Below are 20845 nucleotides of genomic sequence, written 5' to 3'. Positions count from 1 at the left end.
TGAAGATAATATCTGAGAAAGATACTAACATGAAGGAAGACTGGGAAGGACTTTTTAAAAATTAAAGCTTTTTATTTTCAAAACACATGCATAAATAATTTTCAACATTCACTCTTGCAAAACCTTGTGTTCCAAATTTTTTCCCTCCCTTTTCCCCATGGCCTCTCCTAGATAGCAAGTAATCCAATATACGTTAAATATGTGCAATTCTTCTGTACATATTTCTGGGAAAGACTTCTAGTAGAAGATGTAATTTTATCTATGTATGTATGTAAAGATAGATATATCGGATCACTTGAAGATAATATCTGAGAGAGACACTAATATGAAGGAAGGCTGGGAAGGACTTCTTGTAGAAGATGGAATGTTATCTATCTATGTATATAGATATATAGGATCACTTGAAGATAATATCTGAGGAAAACACTAATATGGAAAGAGGGATGAGAAACATTTCTTGTAGAAAGTGGAGTTTTATGTATGTATGTATATATGTATGTATGTATAGATAGATATATAGGATCATTTGAAAATACTATATGAGGAAGACACTAATATGAAGGAGGGCTGGGAAAGACTTCTTGTAGAAGATGGAATGTTATCTATGTATAAATAGATATATAGGATCACTTGAAGATAATATCTGCGGAAGACACTAATATGAAGGAGGGCTGGGAAAGACCTTGTAGAAGATGGAAAGTTATCTATCTATGTATATAGATATATAGGATCACTTGAAGATGATATCTGAGGAATTCACTAATATGAAGAAGAGATGAGAAAGACCTTGTAGAAGATGGAATATTATCTATGTAAAGATATATAGGATCACTTGAAGATAATATCTGAGGAATTCACTAATATGAAAGAGGGATGAGAAACATTTCTTGTAGAAAGTGGAGTTTTATGTATGTATGTATGTATGTAGGTATAGATAGATATATAGGATCACTTGAAAATACTATATGAGGAAGATACTAATATGAAGGAGGGCTGGGAAAGACCTTGTAGAAGATGGAATGTTATCTATCTATGTATATAGATATATAGGATCACTTGAAGATAATATCTGAGGAAAACACTAATATGAAGAAGAGATGAGAAAGACCTTGTAGAAGATGGAATGTTATCTATGTAAAGATATATAGGATCACTTGAAGATAATATCTGAGGAATTCACTAATATGAAAGAGGGATGAGAAACATTTCTTGTAGAAAGTGGAGTTTTAGGTATGTATGTATGTAGGTATGTATGTATGTATAGATAGATATAGGATCACTTGAAGATAATATCTGAGGAGTTCACTAATATGAAAGAGGGATGAGAAACATTTCTTGTAGAAAGTGGAGTTTTATGTATGTATGTATGTATAGATAGATATAGGATCACTTGAAAATCCTATCTGAGGAAGAGAGACATTTTGTAGAAGATGGAATTTTAGCTGAGACTTCAAAGAAGCCAGGAAAGAACAATGAAAAGGAAGAACATTCCAGGTACGGGAGAGAACGGCCAGTGAAAATGCCCAGAGTTAGGCAATGTCTGGTGTGAGGAGCACAAAGGAAGCCGATGTTACTGGACAGTAAAGTTATAAAGGAGTAAGATGTACTGGACGAGAAGAGTAAAGCATTTGGGCCACAAGAGATCTCAAAGCTCTTCACTTATGCAGTAGATGAAGGATGGAAGGTAAGAATGTGGATGCAGGAAAAACCAGGTAAGGACAGGCTTTGGAAGGCAGAGGATTTTACATTTGTGCCTGGAGGAGTTGACTAAGAAGGTGATGCGGTCGGGCCTGTGCTGTAGGATGATCGCTTTGACACTGTAGTAGGGGATGGACTCAAGTAGTGAGAAGGCAGATTGACCAGCAGTTACTACCCCAGTACAGGGGTGAGGAGAGGAGGGCTGCCCAGGGTAGTGTAAGTGTCCCAGAGGCTTGGGGGGGTGAGAGTGAGGAAGGAAGGATGATATCTAGCTCTGGATACTGGGTGACTGGGAGGGGGGGTACCTTTGCCCATGAGAGGCAAGTTCAGGAGGATGGAGGAGAAGATGGGCTGAGTCTAAGATGACTACAAGCCACGCAGCTGCAGATGTCCAAGAGACATCTGGGGATCCCAGTCTGGAGAACCAGAGGCATGGACAGATGCAGGCCTAGGGCTGACAAAGAGACGTTACAGAGCACCCCCGGAAGCTCCGGCAAAGCAGATGCTCGGTCAGGGGCGGGGGTGGGAGGAGGGGGGGAGAAGCCACAGGAAGCCGTGGCGGGAAGGAGGAGGGGGCAGGGTCACTTAATCCCAAAGGCCGGAGGGGCTTTCAGAGCTGACACTGGAAGGGATTTTAGGATCATCCAGCCCAACGCCCTCATTTTACAAATGAAGAAGCCGAGGCTCGGGGAGACCCCTCCGGATTCTGCTCGCCCTCTTTAGAAATAAGGACGCTGAGAAGCTTTTTCCCCGAGGTAGGGAGGGTTCTTTCTGTGGCCTCGGTTTCCCCCTTTGTAGAAGGGCGGGCCTGGAAGCGCCGGCCTGCGCCAGCTGCTGCTTCACGAGGCCCGGGCCGGGGTGCGGGGACGGATGCACGGACGGACGGGGGTGCGGGGCACCCCCCACTTACCAGGCCAAGGCCAGGCTGGTCCCGAGGGAGAGCAGGCACAGCACGGTCCGCGGGTCTGCCCAGCCGCCGCCGCCGCCGCCGCCGCCTCCCGCTCCCCGGGCCGGCTCCGGGGGCTGCCCCGCCTCGCCGCGTCGGCCCGGCTCCGGGGGCGCCCCCTTGGCGCCCGCCTTCTTTCGATGCTTCGCCTCGGACATGTCCGCGGGTCCTGGGGGGGGACACGGGCGGCCGCTGACCGTGACGAGGCCGGGGTGGGGGGCGGGCATCGCAGCCTCCCCCGCCCGGGGCCCCGAGGGCCTCCCCGCCCGCTTCTTTACCTTAGCGCATCCGTCTGTCCGTACGTCAGTCCGTCCGTCCGCCCGTCCGTCCGTCTGTCTGTCAGGGCGTCCGCAGCAGCAGCCGGCAGCGCCGCGCCTCCTTCTTCCCTGGGAGCCGGGGGCGGGGGGGCGGGGCCGCTCGCGCTCGCGCTCGCTCTGGGCTCGTCCTCGCCGCGCGCGCTCCACCGCGTAGCCACCCCGCCCTTCTCCGCTTTCTGCTCCTTCAGGCGATGGCTAAGTGCAGAGCGCGCGCGCGCGTGCGCGACCCGGAGCCTCTCCCTCTCCCCCTCCCCCCAGGAGGCCGGGGCTTAGCTGCGCGCGCAGCCTGAGCCCTCACTTGGTGGGCTGTGAAAACCTGGGCGTGAGCGCCACAGACATCAAGCTCGAGTGGGAATGCGCGCGCAGCCCGAACAGCCTGACAATAATATCGTGGCGGCCCGGGCGCAAACGCCCCAGACCCTCTGAGAGGCAAAAGCCTGGGAGGGCTGAGGAGTGACTACACTGTGGGCTGCGAAGGTCGGGGCATTAAAGCGAGGGGCGCGCGGCAAAAACAATCGAGCACCACACCCCCCTGAAAACCAAGCCCAGGTTTGGTTGCGCGCGCAGCCTGGTCCCCGCTGGCACTCGCGTGCGCGCTCCCGGCGGCGGCAGGCTCCGGGCTGGGGCTCGCGAGTGCGCGCTTGCTTTCCCCTCCTCCTCCCGGCCGCGGGGCGGAGCGCGGGGGTTGCGTGTGGTGGCCGTGGCCGCGTCTCCTCCCTCCGGGATGAGGAGAAGGCGGCCGTAGCTGCTGCCCTCTGCGTCCTGTAGAGAAGCACCCGAGGCCCAGCTGTGGTCGGAGCCCCGAGGAGCAAGTTCCTTTGTACAGGGCTCCTTTTGGACTTGGACCGCTCCCCTCCCTCCAGAGCATCCCGGCGGGAACCCGGCCCCTAGCCACGCGTCCGGGAGAATTTCCCGCCGTCCCGGGCTCGGGGGTCCGAGAGCTGGGGAAAAGCCCCTCGAGGGGCGCTGCGCCCCGCGGCCTCTCCGGGAGAGGCCGTGCCTTGCCCCGGACCGGCACCTGCAGGCGGGCTGCGGAGAAGGGACGTATCCTCCCGGGAAAGGTGGGTGCCCAGCGGCAGCCAGGAAACGAGCCCTGCGCGCGGGGGGCTGCGTTCTGGGGCGCACTAATGTCTCAGATGAGCTCAAGGAAAGCCTTTGCAAACTTCGGAAGTGCTGCAAAATGGTGCTTGTGTGTGCGTGCGTTTGGCTGACCCTGTATGTGTCAAATGTTAGCGTGTATACGTATGTACTTACATTATATACATGTGACCGACACTATATACATAATACAAATGATAATTGTGTTTCTTTATATACATAATATATGCAAAGTAGTGCACAATATACATAATACATATTCATGATTTGTGTATCTGTGTACATTATTCATATATATACATAATTTGTGCAGTATGTGATAGTAATATGTATAAAACAGATACATAATTTCATCTTTATATACATGTATAAAGCTTAGATAGGCACAACATACACAATACAGATCTGTAATCTGTAATTTTACATACAAAAACATACATAATGTGATCTCTACATAATACATAATATATACATATTATATACATAATACAATGCATAATATATTCAATGCAGGTATATAATTTATATACATGTGTACATAACACATATACCTGATCTATACATAATACAGATACATAGCATTTCTATATGTATACATAATATATGTATAATACAGATACATAGTATTTCTATATGTATACATCATAATATATGTATAATACAGATACATAGTATTTCTATATGTATACATCATAATATATGTATAATACAGATACATAGTATTTCTATATGTATACATCATAATATATGTATAATACAGCTACATAGCATTTCTATATGTATACATCATAATATATGTATAATACAGATGCATAATGTGTGTTTCTAAATACATATTACATACTTATATATCATATATATATATATATCATATATATTCAGGCGAGAAAACACTAGCATTTGAAGATGAAGAGCAGACCTTAGAACTCACTTCTAGAATATAAGGTCTTTGAAGGTAACCGTTCTTTCACTTTTGAATCTGGTACATAGTAGGAAGAACTACTTTTTATTTTTAGTAAGCTGCTTGCCTACATTGACAAGAGTGGCATAACCCAGCTCTCTCCACTTCACACAGGTAGCATGTTTTGGCTTGTTCCTAAGTGACAAAACTTGGGGTTTAGTAGGAAGACATTTTTTATTTCCAGGGGACAGTTTTTCAGCCAAACCTCTCTGATCTCTCTCAGTCTGGTATTTCACATCCTGAGCTCCCCTAACCAGCATTTATGGATTCTGGCTGTATACTTATTGTTATGTTCCCTGTTCAGATAGGTTTGAGGAAATACTGCCCTAGTAATTTCACTTTTGCTATTGCCTGTTACCTTTGAACATTCTGTAAACACTGGAGAGAAGGAGGGGCAGAAAACTGAGATGTGCTCATAGGGGAAACTTTCCATTGAGCAAGGCCATAGCTTTGACTTCCTCAGTTAAATTCAAATAAGACACAAAATAACTCATTTATATGGCACCCTAAGAAGAAGCTAGGTGGTTCAGTGCAGAGTGCTGTACTTGGAGTAAGTAAATTGTTGTTTAGTTGTGTTCCCATGTTTGTGATCCCCATCTGGCATTTTCTTGCCAAAAAATACTGGAGTGTTTTGCCAGTTCATTTTACAAATGAGAAAATTGAGGCAAATAGGGTTGTGGCTTGTGCAGGGTCACACAGCTAATAAGTGTCCGAGGTCAGATTTTAACTGGGGAAAATGAGAGTTCTTTATTTTAGGCCCTTTGCTCCATTCCATGTGCCCCTTAGCTGGAGTAAGGGAGACCTATGTTAAAATCCTACTTCAGACTCTTGTTGGGGCGGTGGGGATGTGTGTCTGTAAGAGACAAAGATAGACTGACCTACTTTGGGCAAGTTTGTTTCAGACTCAGTTTCCTTATGCTCCATTCCCTGTGCCCCTTAGCTGGAGTAAGGGAGACCTATGTTAAAATCCTACTTCGGACTCTTGTTGGGGCGGTGGGGATGTGTGTCTGTAAGAGACAAAGATAGACTGACCTACTTTGGGCAAGTTTGTTTCAGACTCAGTTTCCTTATTTGTATATTAAGAATAATAGTAGCATCTATTTAGCATGATTATTATAGTGAGGATCACCATGCAAATCTTAAAGTACTTTATAAAGGTGAAGTGTTACTATTATGGCAAAGGACTTTTCCACAGAGCAGTGCTGTGATGTAGATCAGTAGCATAATGTTATTCCCCATTTCACAGTTGAAGCAATGGAGGTTCAGAAAAGTTCTGTGACTTGTTTCGATCACAGCTAATGTTAGAATTTAAATCAGGTCCCAAATCGCATGCTGATGATCTTTCCATTACATTATATGCTTTTTTGAAATATTCCTACATTAAAATATTTAGCAGAATTTCAGAAGCTCCTAGAACTTTTCACTTCCAGACCTCTAGGTTTTCCTCCTGTTTTCACAAAAGAAGCTTTGATTAATTCCAGCCATCTGCATTTGTATGAACATTGACAAATGCAGACAAGTGGTCACATTTCTATTTTGGGTCCCTACCTCATTTGGTGATATTTATTTTAAACATGGTCATTTGTAAATAACCATTTTAGAATCTTGCTGTACTAAACTTGGGGAGAAATTTTGATTAACTTAGAAACAGGAGCTTTCACTACTATTGAATGTTATATATACAGCTTTGGTTCTCAGGAATTTGGAAAGCAGATTGTGGAAGCCTGATTTTTACTGTACCTTCTTTTGCCCTGAGTCCAAGGGATGACATCAGAGTATGCTGTGGGGGAAGGGTTTCCTCTTGTTTTGTCTTGCTCTGTAGCCCAGCTGGGAATGCTGAGCACATGAAAAGCTTTTCCTAACACAGACAAAGAGCTGGTAGTGATAGGATTTCCACCTTGTAAATGGCCCAGACAATTCCAGAGGCTAGTTTTAATCATCCTGGTGGAGGAAACCAGCTGGGGTGGGACTGCCCTCCACTCCAGCTTTTTGGTATCTTGATTACAGCTCATGTTTGACCGTCCTGAGAAGGAAGATCAGCTTGGAGGAGGATGGATGCCAAAGCTTGGAACTGTTTGTTACAGCACAAGGAAGCCCTGGAAAGAGACATCAAGACTTCCTACCTCATGGATCACATGATTTCTGATCGAGCTCTTAGTTTATCAGAGGAGGAGAAAATAAGAGATCAGGTACATTTCCTTTTTCCCCCGCTCCCCTTCTTAAAATTAGAAGGACTAAGTATGTTATTTGATGTAAGAGTTTTAAAATAATTTTTTAATTATTTACAATAAATTGTACCTGTTTAAATACAGTTTGGACTCAAATTTATAAATAATTATAAGAGATATTGTAATTTTATTTTGAAATACAATTTTCATCCTATTTCTATTTTCCTTGTTTTATGGATAAAAAGATGTACAGTATCAAAGCCCAGTTTTTAAGATATTAATACATTTTGGTCCTTCTATTAATTATCTTCTGAAGAAGTTCTTATGCGTCCCCTCCTCCCCCCACACCTTTCCCCACTCCCCAGATCTGTGAATAGATTTTGGGATGGGGATGTCTGTGAACTTGGATGGGAAAAAAATTATGATTTTATTTTCACTCACCTTTAACTGAAATTTGACCTTTAATTATTTTAAAACCTTCTGAAATGAGTCCCTAGATTTCATTAGGCTACCAAAGGGATCCATGACACAAAAAAAGATTAAGGACTCTTGTTCTAAGGCTACTTTTATGGCCTTAGAAGTTTTCAGAATTTATCCTGGAGGCTTGCTTGTGTGTGTATATGTGTGTGGGGGGAGTCCTTATCATATATGCTAAGTTTTCTTTTGTTTTTTCTTTTTAGCCTACCCAAAAGAAGAGAGCAGCTATGCTGATTAGGGTGTTACTTGAAAAAGATAATAATTCATACATATCTTTCTACAATGCTCTGCTACATGAAGGTTACAAAGATTTGGCTTTCCTTCTTCAAGACGGTATCCCTCTTAGTTCCCATAATGGAAAAGATTCAGCAGATGGGGTGACTTCATATGGTTAGTATCTGTGAATTGGCTCATGTTCTGTCAAGAAACTCTAAAATGCTAAAATTTTATCTCATAAGATGCAAAGTTTATAAGATTAGTGCTAAGAGGGATCTTATAGGCCATCAAATCCAACCCCTTTATTTTATAGAAGAGAAAAGCGAAAGAGCCTCTGAAGGTCATGCCAGTGAGTAGGCCCTGCGTGGGCAGAAAAACTGACTTCTTGGGGACTTGCTGGGATGGTGTGAAGAGGTTCATCACTAGTGGTACTGCATTATAGGATTAAAAGGTTTGGCCCATCAGGTACCTTAGAGGGTCATCAAACCCAATTTCCCTTATTTAATCGATGAGGAATCTGAGCATCAGAAAAGTGGAGCACTTGCCCAAAGCCACACATCTTCCTTCTCCCCATGTCTCCCTCAGTCAGGGACAGAGCTAGGGTGAATTTGGGGGCCATGGAGATGCTCATAGATGCTCTTTCAAATCAGAGGGTCATTGATTGAAAGTTGGAAGGGACGTTAGAAGTGGTTGAGTCCATTCCTTTCATTTTATAGTTAGGAAAGAGGAGACCCCAAGAGGGAAAGTGGCTCTTGGGTTATAAAGGACCCTTCATTTACAGTTGAAGAAACAGAGGTGCAGAGAGGGAAAGTGACTTAATTCCCTAATTCAGAGACAGAATTTGAGTAATTATATCATGTGAATTTCAAGGAAAGCAATGAAACTTAGTCAAAGCTTTTTAATTTGGGAGGGAAAGTGTAATGGATCAATTTTACAGCTGCTTATTAGGCAGCTAATAACATAAAGACCAGGAACTTGTGCTCACTGTTTAAACTCCTTGAGGTTACAGAACCTGTTTCCTGTGGGATAATTTCACTTATAAGAGACGTTACTTTTCAGGAGTTGTATCATTTATCTCTGTGCTGCAGCTTTCCTCATTCTAGTTTTTGTAATTGCTTTATAGGGCAGATACTCTCATCTACTTTGCCTGCATTCTGATAGACACTGGTACCTTCATGTTCTTCTTTCCAGGCATTAGTATCAGAGAAAGAACCACTCAGCTGAGGTAGCCAGGGGAGTCAGGGAGTAGAGGATAGATATGACTGGCCCAGGGAGCTTCTTTTGCCTTTATTGAAGGAAATGTGCTGTGGTTTTTCATATGAGTAAATGACATTAGTCACTGGCTCATTTTCTTTGTCCTTTGGGTGCTGAGCTGGAAGCCTCCAAATTATCCTGTCTTCTCATTTGTAAGAAATCAAGGCTGATTTAGTTTACAAGTTGACAAAAAGTAGCTTGAGAGTAGCCATCTCCAATTAACAGTCATTAAGTGAAAGGATGCCCAGAACCATTCCCTTTCTTAAGTTTCATCTCATGTCAAATTTAGGCTGCTCTAGCAATTGGTGACAGATATATAATCTTATCATTTTCTCTTCTCCAACCTTGTTCCCTTCTTCTGAACTGCCTTTTTCTTCACAGGGACTTTTATTGTTTTTTTTCATTATTCATTTGCTGTTTTCTTCATCTGGGATTCTTTGCGTTTGTCTCCCGTTTCAGTTTCTGGCCAAACCACATTTCCTGGATGAAGTCTCTGAAGTTTCCATCCAGCCCTATGTACAGAGAGATTGAGAAAGTTTAGGACAGAGACCAAAAATATGAAGTCATGGCTTTGAAGTTTGTTCATTTGTACTTTCTATTAGATTTATATTTCAGGGGGCAGCTAGATGGTACAGTGGATAGATAGAGCATTGGTTCTGAAGTCAGGAGGACCTGAGTTTCAAATCCATCCTCAGACATTTAATACTTCCTAGCTGTGTGACCCTGGGCAAGTCACTTAACCCCGATTGCCTCAGGGGGGAAAAAAAGATTTATATTTCAGTTTCTTTTATTATTTGAAATTTTTATAGTTATCTGTTGTTTTTATATTACTTTTGTTTCCAGTAAATTTATCTTTCAACCACCTTTCATGCTCTTCCTTATGTGAGAAAAGAGAAGAAGAAAAGAAAAAACAGTTCAGCAAAAGTAACAAGCACAGTATCTACAGTATTTACACCTATAGGCCCCCACCTCTCTAACAAAGGGCAAAAAATGGACTTTATATCATCTTTGAGAGCCTGATTGGTTATAATAAAACAAAATTCAAATTTTTGATTATTTACACTGTTATAGTTAAGGTATATATAGTTTCCTTGCTTCTGATTTCTTCACATTGCATCATATGAATCTACCCTTATTTTCTTGCTGTCTTTTATCGTGGTGCAATAATATTCCATTATATTCTTGTACCATATTTTATTTAACTATCCCCCAATCAATGTGCATCATCTTTTTCTCCAGTTTTTTTTATTACCACTGAAGGGGTGTTATGATACTTTGATGTCCATGGTATCTTTTGTTTTTGATCTACTTGGAGAATATATGTTGTAGTGTGATCTCTATATCAGAGAGTATGCTCAGTTTAGTCCCTTTTTACTGAATTTCATTATTTTCAGAATAATGGTGGACCAATCCACAGTTTCAGGAATAGAGTGTTCGCCTTTTGTGGAATTGGTTGGGGACCTGTAAATATACTAAAAATATGAGGCATGGTGCAGTGATTTAGTGACGTTTCCTCTGTAACTTTTTGACTGTTTTATGTTCTCATTGTTTTGATTTTCAGTGAAAACAGTGTTGTGTGAAGGTGGTGTACCGCAGAGGCCTGTTGTGTTTGTGACCAGGAAGAAGCTGGTGAAGTCGATCCAGGAAAAGCTTTATAAGCTTGATGGTGAACCTGGATGGGTCACAGTCTATGGAATGGCAGGTTGTGGGAAATCTGTCCTAGCTGCAGAAGCTGTCCGGGACCACAGTCTCTTACAGAGTAAGTGCTCAAGTCTTGAGAGAATGATGGCTAATAACGTATTTTTCAGGAATGATTACTTCGAAATTATATAATTTGGGGAGGGTTGGCTGACAGATTTGATCAGGTCACTATAAGCTGGAATTCTCAGAATCATTGGGTTGAGAACTATCTTAGAAGTCATGTGGCTAAGGATCTTATGTCCTGTGAAATTTTTATTCCTCATTATATTATGAGAGATAGGATATTGTGGTGGATTGAAGGCAGAGCTTTACTTTTTTTTATATAGAGCTTAACAAAACAAAATAAAATTAACATCTCCATATGCCTAGTACAATAGAAAAAGATTGTACATTACACTTTAATTCTCTTTGAAGTACAATAATTTTTAATATAACTTATGTATATACACACACATATATACGTATAGACACATACCTACATATTATTTACCTATATACATATATATCTATATCTGTATCAATATCTATATATACTATATAGATATATAGTACATTTATATGTAGAATGTATATATATGTGGATATGTGTATGTGTTTGTGTGTGTGTGTGTATATATATAAAAATAAAACTTCACCTTAATTTTCAAACAAGTTCTACTTAATTCTGATTCCTTCTAGCTTTCATTCTGTTTCATTGTCTTCTATATGTTTTTTTTTTAAATAAGTCCTTCAGTGACTTTTTTTTTTCCTTCTTTTTTTTTTTTTTTTTTTTTTGGTAACGCTATTTATTCTTTCTCCCTACCCCATTGCAAAAAAAAGAAAAATGAAAATTTTGTAATAAGTCTGCATAGTCAGGTAAAACAGATTTCCATATTGGTTATATCCAAAAATACTTATCTTATTCTGCTACTTGGAGCCCTTTACCTCCATGTCAGGAGGTGGTAGATAGCATAGTCCCCTGAAATCATGGCAGATCATTGTATTGATCTGTTTTTTTTTGTGTTTTTTAAGGTAGTTTTTATTTATAATGTTTTCCGGGTTCTGCTCATTTCATTCTACATCAGTTCATCTGGTATTGCTCCTTTTATAATTGCAATAAAAATCTATTACATTTATATCTTAAGATTTATTTAGCTGTTTCCTGCTTGATGGGCATTCTGTCCCCTCTCCCCTTTTTAGTTCCTATTTCTTTGTTATAACAAAAAGAGATTCCATAAATATTTATTCACATATGAGTCCTTTTCCTTTTTCTTTGATCTCTCTAGGAGGTATAAGTCTGATAGTAACAAATCTGGGCTTAGAGGGTAAACATGGTTTTGTGACTTTGAACATGCTTCCAACAGAATTTTTTGAATGGTTGTACTAATTCACAACTCTACCATTAGTGTGTTATAGCTTTTTATTTACAAGATATGTGCATGGGTAATTTTTCAGCATTGACAATTGCCAAACCTTTTGTTCCAATTTTTCCCTCCTTCCTCCCCTTCCCCCAGATGGCAGGTTGACCAATACATGTTAAATATGTTAAAGTATAAGTTAAATACAATATATGTATACATGTCCAAACAGTTATTTTGCTGTATGAAAAAAATCGAACTTTGAAATAGTGTGCAATTAACCTCTGAAGGAAATCAAAAATGCAGGTGGACAAAAATAGAGGCATTAGGAATTCTATGTAGTGGTTCATACTCATTTCCCAGAGTTCTTTCACTGGGTGTAGCTGGTTCAATTCATTACTGCACTGTTGGAACTGATTTGGTTCATCTCATTGTTGAAGAGGGTCACGTCCATCAGAATTGATCATCATATAGTATTGTTGTTGAGGTATATAATGATCTCCTGGCCTTGCTCATTTCACTCATCATCAGTTTGCATGGGTCTCTCCAGGCCCTTCTGAAATCATCCTGCTGGTCATTTCTTACTAAAAAATAATATTCCATAACATTCATATACCACAATTTATTCAGCCATTCTCCAATTGATGGGCATCCATTCATTTTCCAGTTTCTAGACACTACAAAAAGGGCTGCCACAAACATTCATGCACATACAGATCCCTTTCCCTTCTTTAGTATTTCTTTGGGATATAATCCCAGTAGTAACACTGCTGGATCAAAGGGTATGCACAGTTTGATAACTTTTTGAGCATAGTTCCAAACTGCTCTCCAGAATGGCTGGATGTATTCACAATTCCATCAACAATGTATCAGTGTCCCTGTTTTCCCACATCCCCTCCAACATTTCGCGTTATCGTTCCCTGTCATTCTAGCCAGTCTGACAGGTGTGTAGTCGTATCTCAGAGATGTCTTAATTTGCATTTCTCTGATTAATAATGACTTGGAGCATCTTTTCATATGGCTAGAAATAGTTTCAATTTCTTCAAATGAATATTGTCTGTTGATATCCTTTGACCATTTATCAATTGGAGAATGGCTTGATTTCTTATAAATTATAGTCAGTTCTCTATATATTTTAGAAATGAGGCCTTTATCAGAACCTTTGACTGTAAAAATGTTTTCCCAGCTTATTGCTTCCCTTCTAATCTTGTCTGCATTAGTTTTGTTTGTACAAAAACTTTTCAATTTGATATAATCAAATTTTCTATTTTGTGATCAATAATGATCTCTAGATCTTTTTTGGTCATAAATTCCTTCCTCTTCCACAGGTCTGAGAGGTAAACTAATCTGTGTGCCTCTAATTTATTTATAATCTCATTCTTTGTGCCTAGGTCATGAACCCATTTTGAAGTCCAACTTATGGGCAGTATAATTATTTATTTGGAAAATCCTATCTTTAATTTTAAAAAGTGGATTAGAATGATTAGTAACTTCAGTAAAACAGCAGGGAATAAAATGAGCCAATACAAATCATCAACTTTTTTATCTTACTAACAAAACTATAGAAAAAAATTCATTTAAAATCATTGTATTATGTATGAACTATGTGGGAGTCATGAGAGAACATGGCACAGTGGGAAGATCACTGGCTTTTTGGAGGTTGGCAATCTGGATTCAATACCTGCCTCTCACACTTGTTGCATTGGGATCTTGGGAAAATAACTTCTTTGAATCTTGTTTTCTTTAACTATAAAATGAGGGGGTTGAACTTGACCTCTGAGGTCTCTTCTAGCTCTCAGGTTATATTTCCTAAAATCTGGGAGTCAGCCCAAGAAAGGCAGTGTGGTACTTTGGAAAGAGCTGCTTTTGGCACTGGGCTTTTGGGTTCAGGCCCTTGTTCTTCTGCTTATCTGGAGTAAAGCTACAGGCAAGTCTCTGACTTTTTTGGCCCTCATTTGACTCTAAGTTCATTCAGGACCTGGAGGAATACTCCATGTTATGGGCTAGAACTCTGAACTTGAAACTAGGAGCTAAGTCAGTGGAATTGAGAGAGACAATAGTAATCTAGTTTAGCATGGTTCAGTATGATTGATTTAATTCTACAACAAATAATGGTTTTCTAGTGATATAATAGTTTATACTCAGTGTGGAGCATATAAGTAAGCAGGGACTGAGAGCCACAGAAGAAGCTGGCAGAGGCAGAGAAAGCAAAGGACTGGCAGCAGGAGCTCAAGCTCTCAGAACCAAGAAGAGAGATAGGCCTCTGAGAAAGCTAACTGGGCCCCAGGAAAGGAGACAAGACTTTGAAAGAGACAATAAAGGATTTGGACTTGAACACTTGGCTGTACTTGGGGTGATTACTCTCACTGAAAGGAAGACTGCTCCTAGAGACCTCTAGGAAACTGAACCAAGGAGAACACTACACCCTTGTAGCCTTATTTATGTCCATGAGGCTAGTGGATCTGATTTCCAAATCTCCACCTCTAGCTTTGACCTTTCTTAGATTGACAAAAGAAAGATGTACATACAGGATTTATTAAGTGCTTATTTTGTGCCAGTCTTCGTGTGATATTGGGAATACAAATCCAAGCCAAAAATACAATCCCTGCTCCCAAGAAACACCCACAAGCAATCTGAAAGGGACATGGCAGGTTGAAAAGTACTCAAGAGAAGTGCTTGGGGGAGATCCCATACTTGGCTTCATGGACCTGCACCCATATCAATGGGATCACAGGCTGGTGTTGGAGAAAGCCTTAGAAGCTACTCGGTCCAACCCCTCTCTTTTCATATAAGTAAATGGAGGTCTGGGCAAGGGAAAGGATTTCTCAGTATCACCTAAGTAATAAGTGTTAAGCCTGGGATTCAAACTCAGGACCTCAGACTCCATATCTAAGGCTTTCAATTGCACTGTGCTATTTTTCTGTAAATCCTTTAATCGGTATTTATTCTGTGCCTGTGACTGGCACTTATGATTACTTTTGGAGCCCCAGACTTAGGATCTTATTCATTTAGAAAGGACCTTAGGACTCATGTAGTCCAATTTATATTTTACATTTGGGTAAAGTGAAGTTCCAAAAGAGGTGAAGTAATTTGAGTAAGTTCACACAGACCAAGTATTCCTTCCATAACTAAGCATTGCTAGGTTCCCAGATGCTTTTTGTAGATCTGTCTTTAGTGCTCGGTCTGTGTAGTGCCTTGTGTAGAGAGTAGATGTTCAAAAAACATTTTTGTTGTACTTTGATTCTAGAAAATTTGAATTAAATTTTAGTCATATTATCCTTTCTCTGGCATTAATGAGCTGTGTGAATGTGGGCAATTCAGTTGATTTTCTCCTCCTCTTTCTTCTTCTTTCTTTTTTCTTCCCTCCTCTTGAAAGTAGTTTTTAATTACATGAATTATTTTGGGGGACTTTTCCGAGTAATACATCTGATCTTCATAGCTTAGCCTATTTCTCAGTTTGTGTCAAAGTTGAGCCTAAATAATAAAGAATAAGGCTTGGGCCTAGATTTTAAAAAAATTATATTATGTCATAGTAGTTACAGTCAGTAATGGGATGTCCAGTTTTGAAATGTCAGGAAAATGAAAATCACTTTTTTGCCAAGGAAGATTCTTGTCTTTTGAGTTCATTTCTTTCCCAGACTTCCTTCAAGTCCCCAATTAAAATCCCACCTTCTACAAGAAGTCTTTTCCAATCCCTCTTAATTTCCTTATTAGCCCTTCCCTTACTTGCTTCCTCTTTGTCTTGTTTGTGCGCACTTATTTGCTCCCTGTCTCCCCTATTATATTTTGAGCTACTCAGGGATAGACACCATCTTTTACCTTTCTTTGTATTGTCATAATTTAGCACAGAATATGCTCAATAAATATTTATTGACTGAAAAAAACCACATTTGGGGGGGGATAGAGTTCTTACTCTAAAATGATATTCTAAAAGGGTTCCAGTAGAACCCTTCCTTGTGACAAACAATTGAAACAAATCAGCATGTCAGCCTGTGTCTTACTTTGGTCCTATAGTTCACCACCTGCCTACTTATAAATGGGAGCCATGCTTCATCTCTCAATCTTCTGAAGTCAGGATTGGTGACTGCATGGCTCAGAGTTACAAAGTCTTCCATTGGGGCTTTTCTTTATGTTATTGTGGTCATCATGACACGTGGTCTGCTGGTTCTGCCGGCTTTGTTTTGCTTCAGTTTATGCAGGTCTTCCCAGTTTCTCAGAATTCTTTTTTGTTCCTTCTTATGAAGGAACATTATGTATTCGTATACCGCAATTTGTTTTCTAATTCTGGACTTCTTAAACTTCTACTTGAGGTTCCTTTTTTCCCCAAGAAATTTTTATATGACTTTGGATCATTAGGTATGTATATCAAACATTTCTGATAATAAATCATAATTTCTTGACCCCCACATTCAGTTATATGACCTCATGTAACTGATCAAGATCCACAGTTTAAGAAGCTTTTTTCTAATTGATGGAAATCACTTGGCTATTAAAAAAAAAAACAAGTGCTGCTCATAAATGTTTTTGTTACTATTTGGGTCCTTTTTCCTCTGTTGAATCTAGTAATGATATTTCTGGGACAAGCCATGTGCAGTTTAGTGAATTTTTTCAGGTACTAATCTAATTATTTTCCAGAGATGATGAAACCAATCTTTAGCTCCAGCTACAGTCAGTATGCCAGCCTTCTCACTGTCTCTCCAGTATTTACTATTTTGTCTTTTGTATCTTTTGCTAATCATATTCTCTCCAGAATCTATGAACATTAATCTTTAGATTTCTGATTACCAAATTCTTTGTATTTCCCTCTTTCCTTCCTTTCCTTCTCCCCCTTACCATTCTCTTAATGTATCAGTAAATCACTTCTTTCCTTATTATCATAGGGTTAGAACCAGAAGAGAATCTTAGAGACATCTCATTTTACAAAGGAGGAAACTGAGGCCCAGGAGATGATGTCATTTAGAGGTCCCTTCTAACTCTCAGGCTATATTTCCTAAAATCTGGGAGTCAGATTTTAGAGACTAAGAAGCAGAGATGAGCTTAAAATCTAGGCCTTCTGACTGTTATCCAGTCCTTGCCTATCTTTTTGGTGGATAATGGACTTTCACGCTAGATTGCTTTATACCAAATCACTTTGTTTGCCCTTAGTGAAGTGGGGGTGTGGGGAGCAGGGCAGGGAGGTTCTGCTTAATGATAGTCACAGAATTTCATTTCTTCCAGGTGAGCATCAGATAGACACTAGTCAGGGCAAGTTGATATGGGTCAAAAAAAGCTAGGAACAAGTCTGAGCTCTTAGTCAAGGCTAATTTGCATCCTCTTATGCCCAAAACAAAGATGTTTAGGTTGTTTGCCGAAACAAATGATAAACACCTTCTTAGCTAAGTATCATGCAGTGATGTGAGGATTATTGGCTTTATTTATTTTCCTAAAGTAAGATTTATGGGGATTATTTCATATGGTATGGTAAAAATTCTGTGGTTGGCTAATTTTTAATTGTACCCTGTTTGGGGAATGCTATATAAAAATATAATATAAATAAGAAGTAATTACTTAAAAGAAAATGACCACTATGCAATATATAAATATATACATTATAGTGTATGTGTGTGTGTGTGTATATATATATGTGTGTATATATATATATATATATAGTTTATTATACATATATAATATATATAATTTTATTTACGTCTTTTGTTTTTAATACCCTACTCTTTTCCTGACAACTTAAGTCATCCTTACCATACCTTGTAGTGTAGACTTCCTTGTAACAAAGGGAAATAGAAGAAGGGAATAAGCTTTTATATAGTAATTTATCTGTGCTAGGCATTGTGATAACCACTTTTTTATGTTTAATTTTTTTCTCAAAATGTTTACATATAAAAAAAATCTTTTAACGCTGATTTTTTTAAATCTTTGCGTTTCAGATCTCTCCCTCTTTTTTTCCCCTTGCCCTCATTGAGAAGGCAAGCAATTTAATATAGATTATACATGTGTAGTCATGCAAAACATTTCCATAGTAACCATTTTTCAAAAGAAAATGCAGATCAAAAAACCCTCAAGAATATTAAAGGAAGTAAGAAATTATACTTCAATCTGCATTTAGACTCCATCAGTTCTTTCTCCATAGGAGGAATCAAATTTTTCTCCATGAGTCCTTTGGAATTGTCCTGGTTCATTGTGTTGCTGAGAATAGCAGTTATACAATATAGCTGTTACTGTATATAGTATTCCCCTTTGCATCAGTTCATGTTCCTGAAAGTATCCTGCTAGTCATTTCTTAATAGCGCAGTAGTATTCTATGACAATCACATACCATAATTTTCTTAGCCATTCCCCAATTGATGGGTATCCCTTCAATTTCTAATTCTTTGTTACCAAAAAAAAGAGTTGTTTTACATATAGGTCCATTTTCTTTTTTTTTGTTCTCTGGGATATAGACCCAGTAAGTGATATTAATGGGTCAAAGGATATGCACAGTTTTATCATCCTTTGGGTATAGTTCCAAATTGCTCTCTGGAATGGTTGCATCAGTTTATAACTCTAACAACAGTGCATTTTGCTAGCTACTTCTTAAAAAGTTATTTAATCCTCACAACAACCCTGGAAGGTAGGGTGCTATTATTTGCTTCTATTTTATAGATGAAGACTCTGAGATAGGTGAATTGATTGCCCAAAGTCATACCAAGTAGTAAGTGTCTGAGACTGGACTTGAACTCAGGACTTACTGACTCATCTCAGCTCTCTTTCCTCTGTGCCACAAAATAAAGCAACTCAGCAAAAAGGTCTGACAAAATGTCTCAAAAACATAGTGAATGTTCTGTAGTCAAAGTTTCCAACTTCTTTCTTGAGAGAATTGTTCTTCACATATTTTCCTGGACAGAAATCTAAATGCTCACATGGCTGCATGGACACCCATGCACACATTGAGTAATGAAGTCTTAGAGCTTGTTATTAAACAAAAATTACTATTAATAAATGTTACATATTTGATATATGCATGTATGTATATATGTGTATATAGATATGCATCTGTAGTTGCTTCTAGGCTTCCAGAGATGACTCTCCTCTGCCCTTCTACACAAAGCCCCTCTCTGGGGTCTTTCTGTTCTCCATTCTCATTTCTCCTCATTGGGCCCAGGTTAGAGCCTCCCCATCACTGCCCTCCTTTTGGGTCTTGTTCTCTCGATTTCTTTGAGCCTCCCTATTTATCTTGGCTTTCCTCGTCCCTCTAGTCTTCCTTTAGGGGACCACTATACTCTGTCTTACCTCCTCATACCGGGCATTTGGCCATTCCCCCATCACTGGGCACCTAGTATAGGAAGAGTTAGGTATATCTCACCTTCCTTTTTGTTTCTGAATCTGAGGTATGTGTGCCCTCTACTGTGCCCTCTTGGTAAAAGAGAGCCTTTTGTTGGTGTGCCAGCAGCACTTTCTCTTAATTACCAATGTCTTTTTGAATAGTTTTTGTTCTTTATTTTAAATTAAGTAAATCTGTTAACCCTTAATGGGTCCGTCCTGTATATCACGACTTTTGATCTCTGAGGATTGTACAAATTAACTTTGTATTTTAAAATTTTGTAATTTAAAATATATGACTGATGATGCCTCTTCCCTGCTTTGTTCAGTGAAGAGCAGTGGCTCCTTGTTACCTCCTGCTCATCCAGGAGATCCATTGTGATTTCTAAAGCCTTCATAACCTAGCTCCTCCCTTCCTTGCTGGTCTTCTCGTGCTGTGCTTCCTTGCACATGAGTCACTGTCACGGCCTGACCCTTGTCTCTGTCTGTCCCTTGGACTTGGAATGCCTGCACTCTCTCCTTCTACCTCTTGGCTTCCCTGCTTCCTTTGAGGATCTAAGTGACAAGGTAACTGGCCCAGGTTTGTACCATTCTATGTTAGCATGTAGGAATTACAAACCTATATAATCAGACGACAAATTTTTCACATTGGCCATGTCCAACATCAAAGATGTCTCTGAGTCTAATATGTGGGTCTTGCTGACTCTCTGGCCAGCTCTCATTCCATAGTGCCAGAGGCAGCCATGCTGAGAGGAGAGAGACATTCCCACAAATACCCCAACAAGTCCCTTCCCCCTTAGAATGACCTGATCTTCTATTATTTCTTCCTTTTTCAAAGAAGCAAGAGTGAGATGTATACTTGGAGTAGAGCTGCCTTTTATTAGTGCAGTGCTCTATATTGAAAGCTTCTTCAAATCATAGTTTGACCTTTGTGTCTTGCTTGCTGTCTTTCCCAGCATGCTTTCCAGGAGGTGTGCATTGGGTCTCCATTGGCAAACAAGACAAATCTGGGCTCCTGATGAAACTCCAGAATCTGTGCACAAGACTGGACCAGGATGGTGCTTTTTCCCAGAGACTCCCATTGAACCTTGAAGAAGCCAAAGACCGCCTTCATTTCTTGATGCTACGCAAGTGCCCAAGGTAGAAATTGAGAATGGGGGCCTCTCTCCTGGTTTTTTCTCATCATTTCTTAGGATTATATAGATTAAGGGGAGCTGGTTTTGACATCTGTCTTTGGGTATTCTGTCAATAAAATAACAGCAGGAGAAGAGTACATGGACTGGACCTGGATTTGAGTCTTGTCTCCTTTATGAGCTCGTGGTACTAGGCAAGTTCTTCTGGGCTTCATGTATAAAATGAGAGTGTTAGCATCTGGT

The 20845-nt window shown here is 40.1% G+C and overlaps 2 protein-coding genes across 6 annotated transcripts in view; one reads left to right on the top strand and one right to left on the bottom strand.

Annotated features, from left to right (window-relative positions):
* The window catches only part of IKBIP (IKBKB interacting protein), a 31593-nt gene extending 28391 nt beyond the window's left edge, over positions 1-3202 (bottom strand). The window contains exons 1-2 of one of the 3 annotated variants that reach the window (XM_031938538.1): positions 2923-3199; positions 2609-2813 (exon numbers count right to left, since the gene is read on the bottom strand). In XM_031938538.1, the coding sequence (XP_031794398.1) occupies positions 2609-2802 (194 nt within the window). In that variant the 5' untranslated portion in view covers positions 2803-2813; positions 2923-3199. Of the gene's footprint in view, positions 1-2608 lie in introns of all 3 variants that reach the window. The other 2 variants (XM_031938539.1, XM_031938537.1) reach the window with 2 other exon arrangements.
* APAF1 (apoptotic peptidase activating factor 1) overlaps positions 1545-20845 on the top strand; it is an 84547-nt gene continuing 65246 nt past the window's right edge. For 2 of the 3 annotated variants that reach the window (XM_012550589.3, XM_012550587.3), the window contains exons 1-5: positions 3252-4022; positions 7028-7209; positions 7869-8055; positions 10697-10894; positions 20426-20609. In XM_012550589.3, coding sequence (XP_012406043.1) covers positions 7072-7209; positions 7869-8055; positions 10697-10894; positions 20426-20609 — 707 coding nt within the window. In that variant the 5' untranslated portion in view covers positions 3252-4022; positions 7028-7071. Of the gene's footprint in view, positions 2454-3251; positions 4023-7027; positions 7210-7868; positions 8056-10696; positions 10895-20425; positions 20610-20845 lie in introns of those variants that run through there. The other variant, XM_012550588.3, reaches the window with a different exon arrangement.

This window comes from Sarcophilus harrisii, chromosome 5, assembly GCF_902635505.1.
Source record: "Sarcophilus harrisii chromosome 5, mSarHar1.11, whole genome shotgun sequence".
In the NCBI taxonomy this organism is placed as follows: Eukaryota; Metazoa; Chordata; class Mammalia; order Dasyuromorphia; family Dasyuridae; genus Sarcophilus; species Sarcophilus harrisii.
This window is presented reverse-complemented; position numbering and strand designations above follow the sequence as displayed.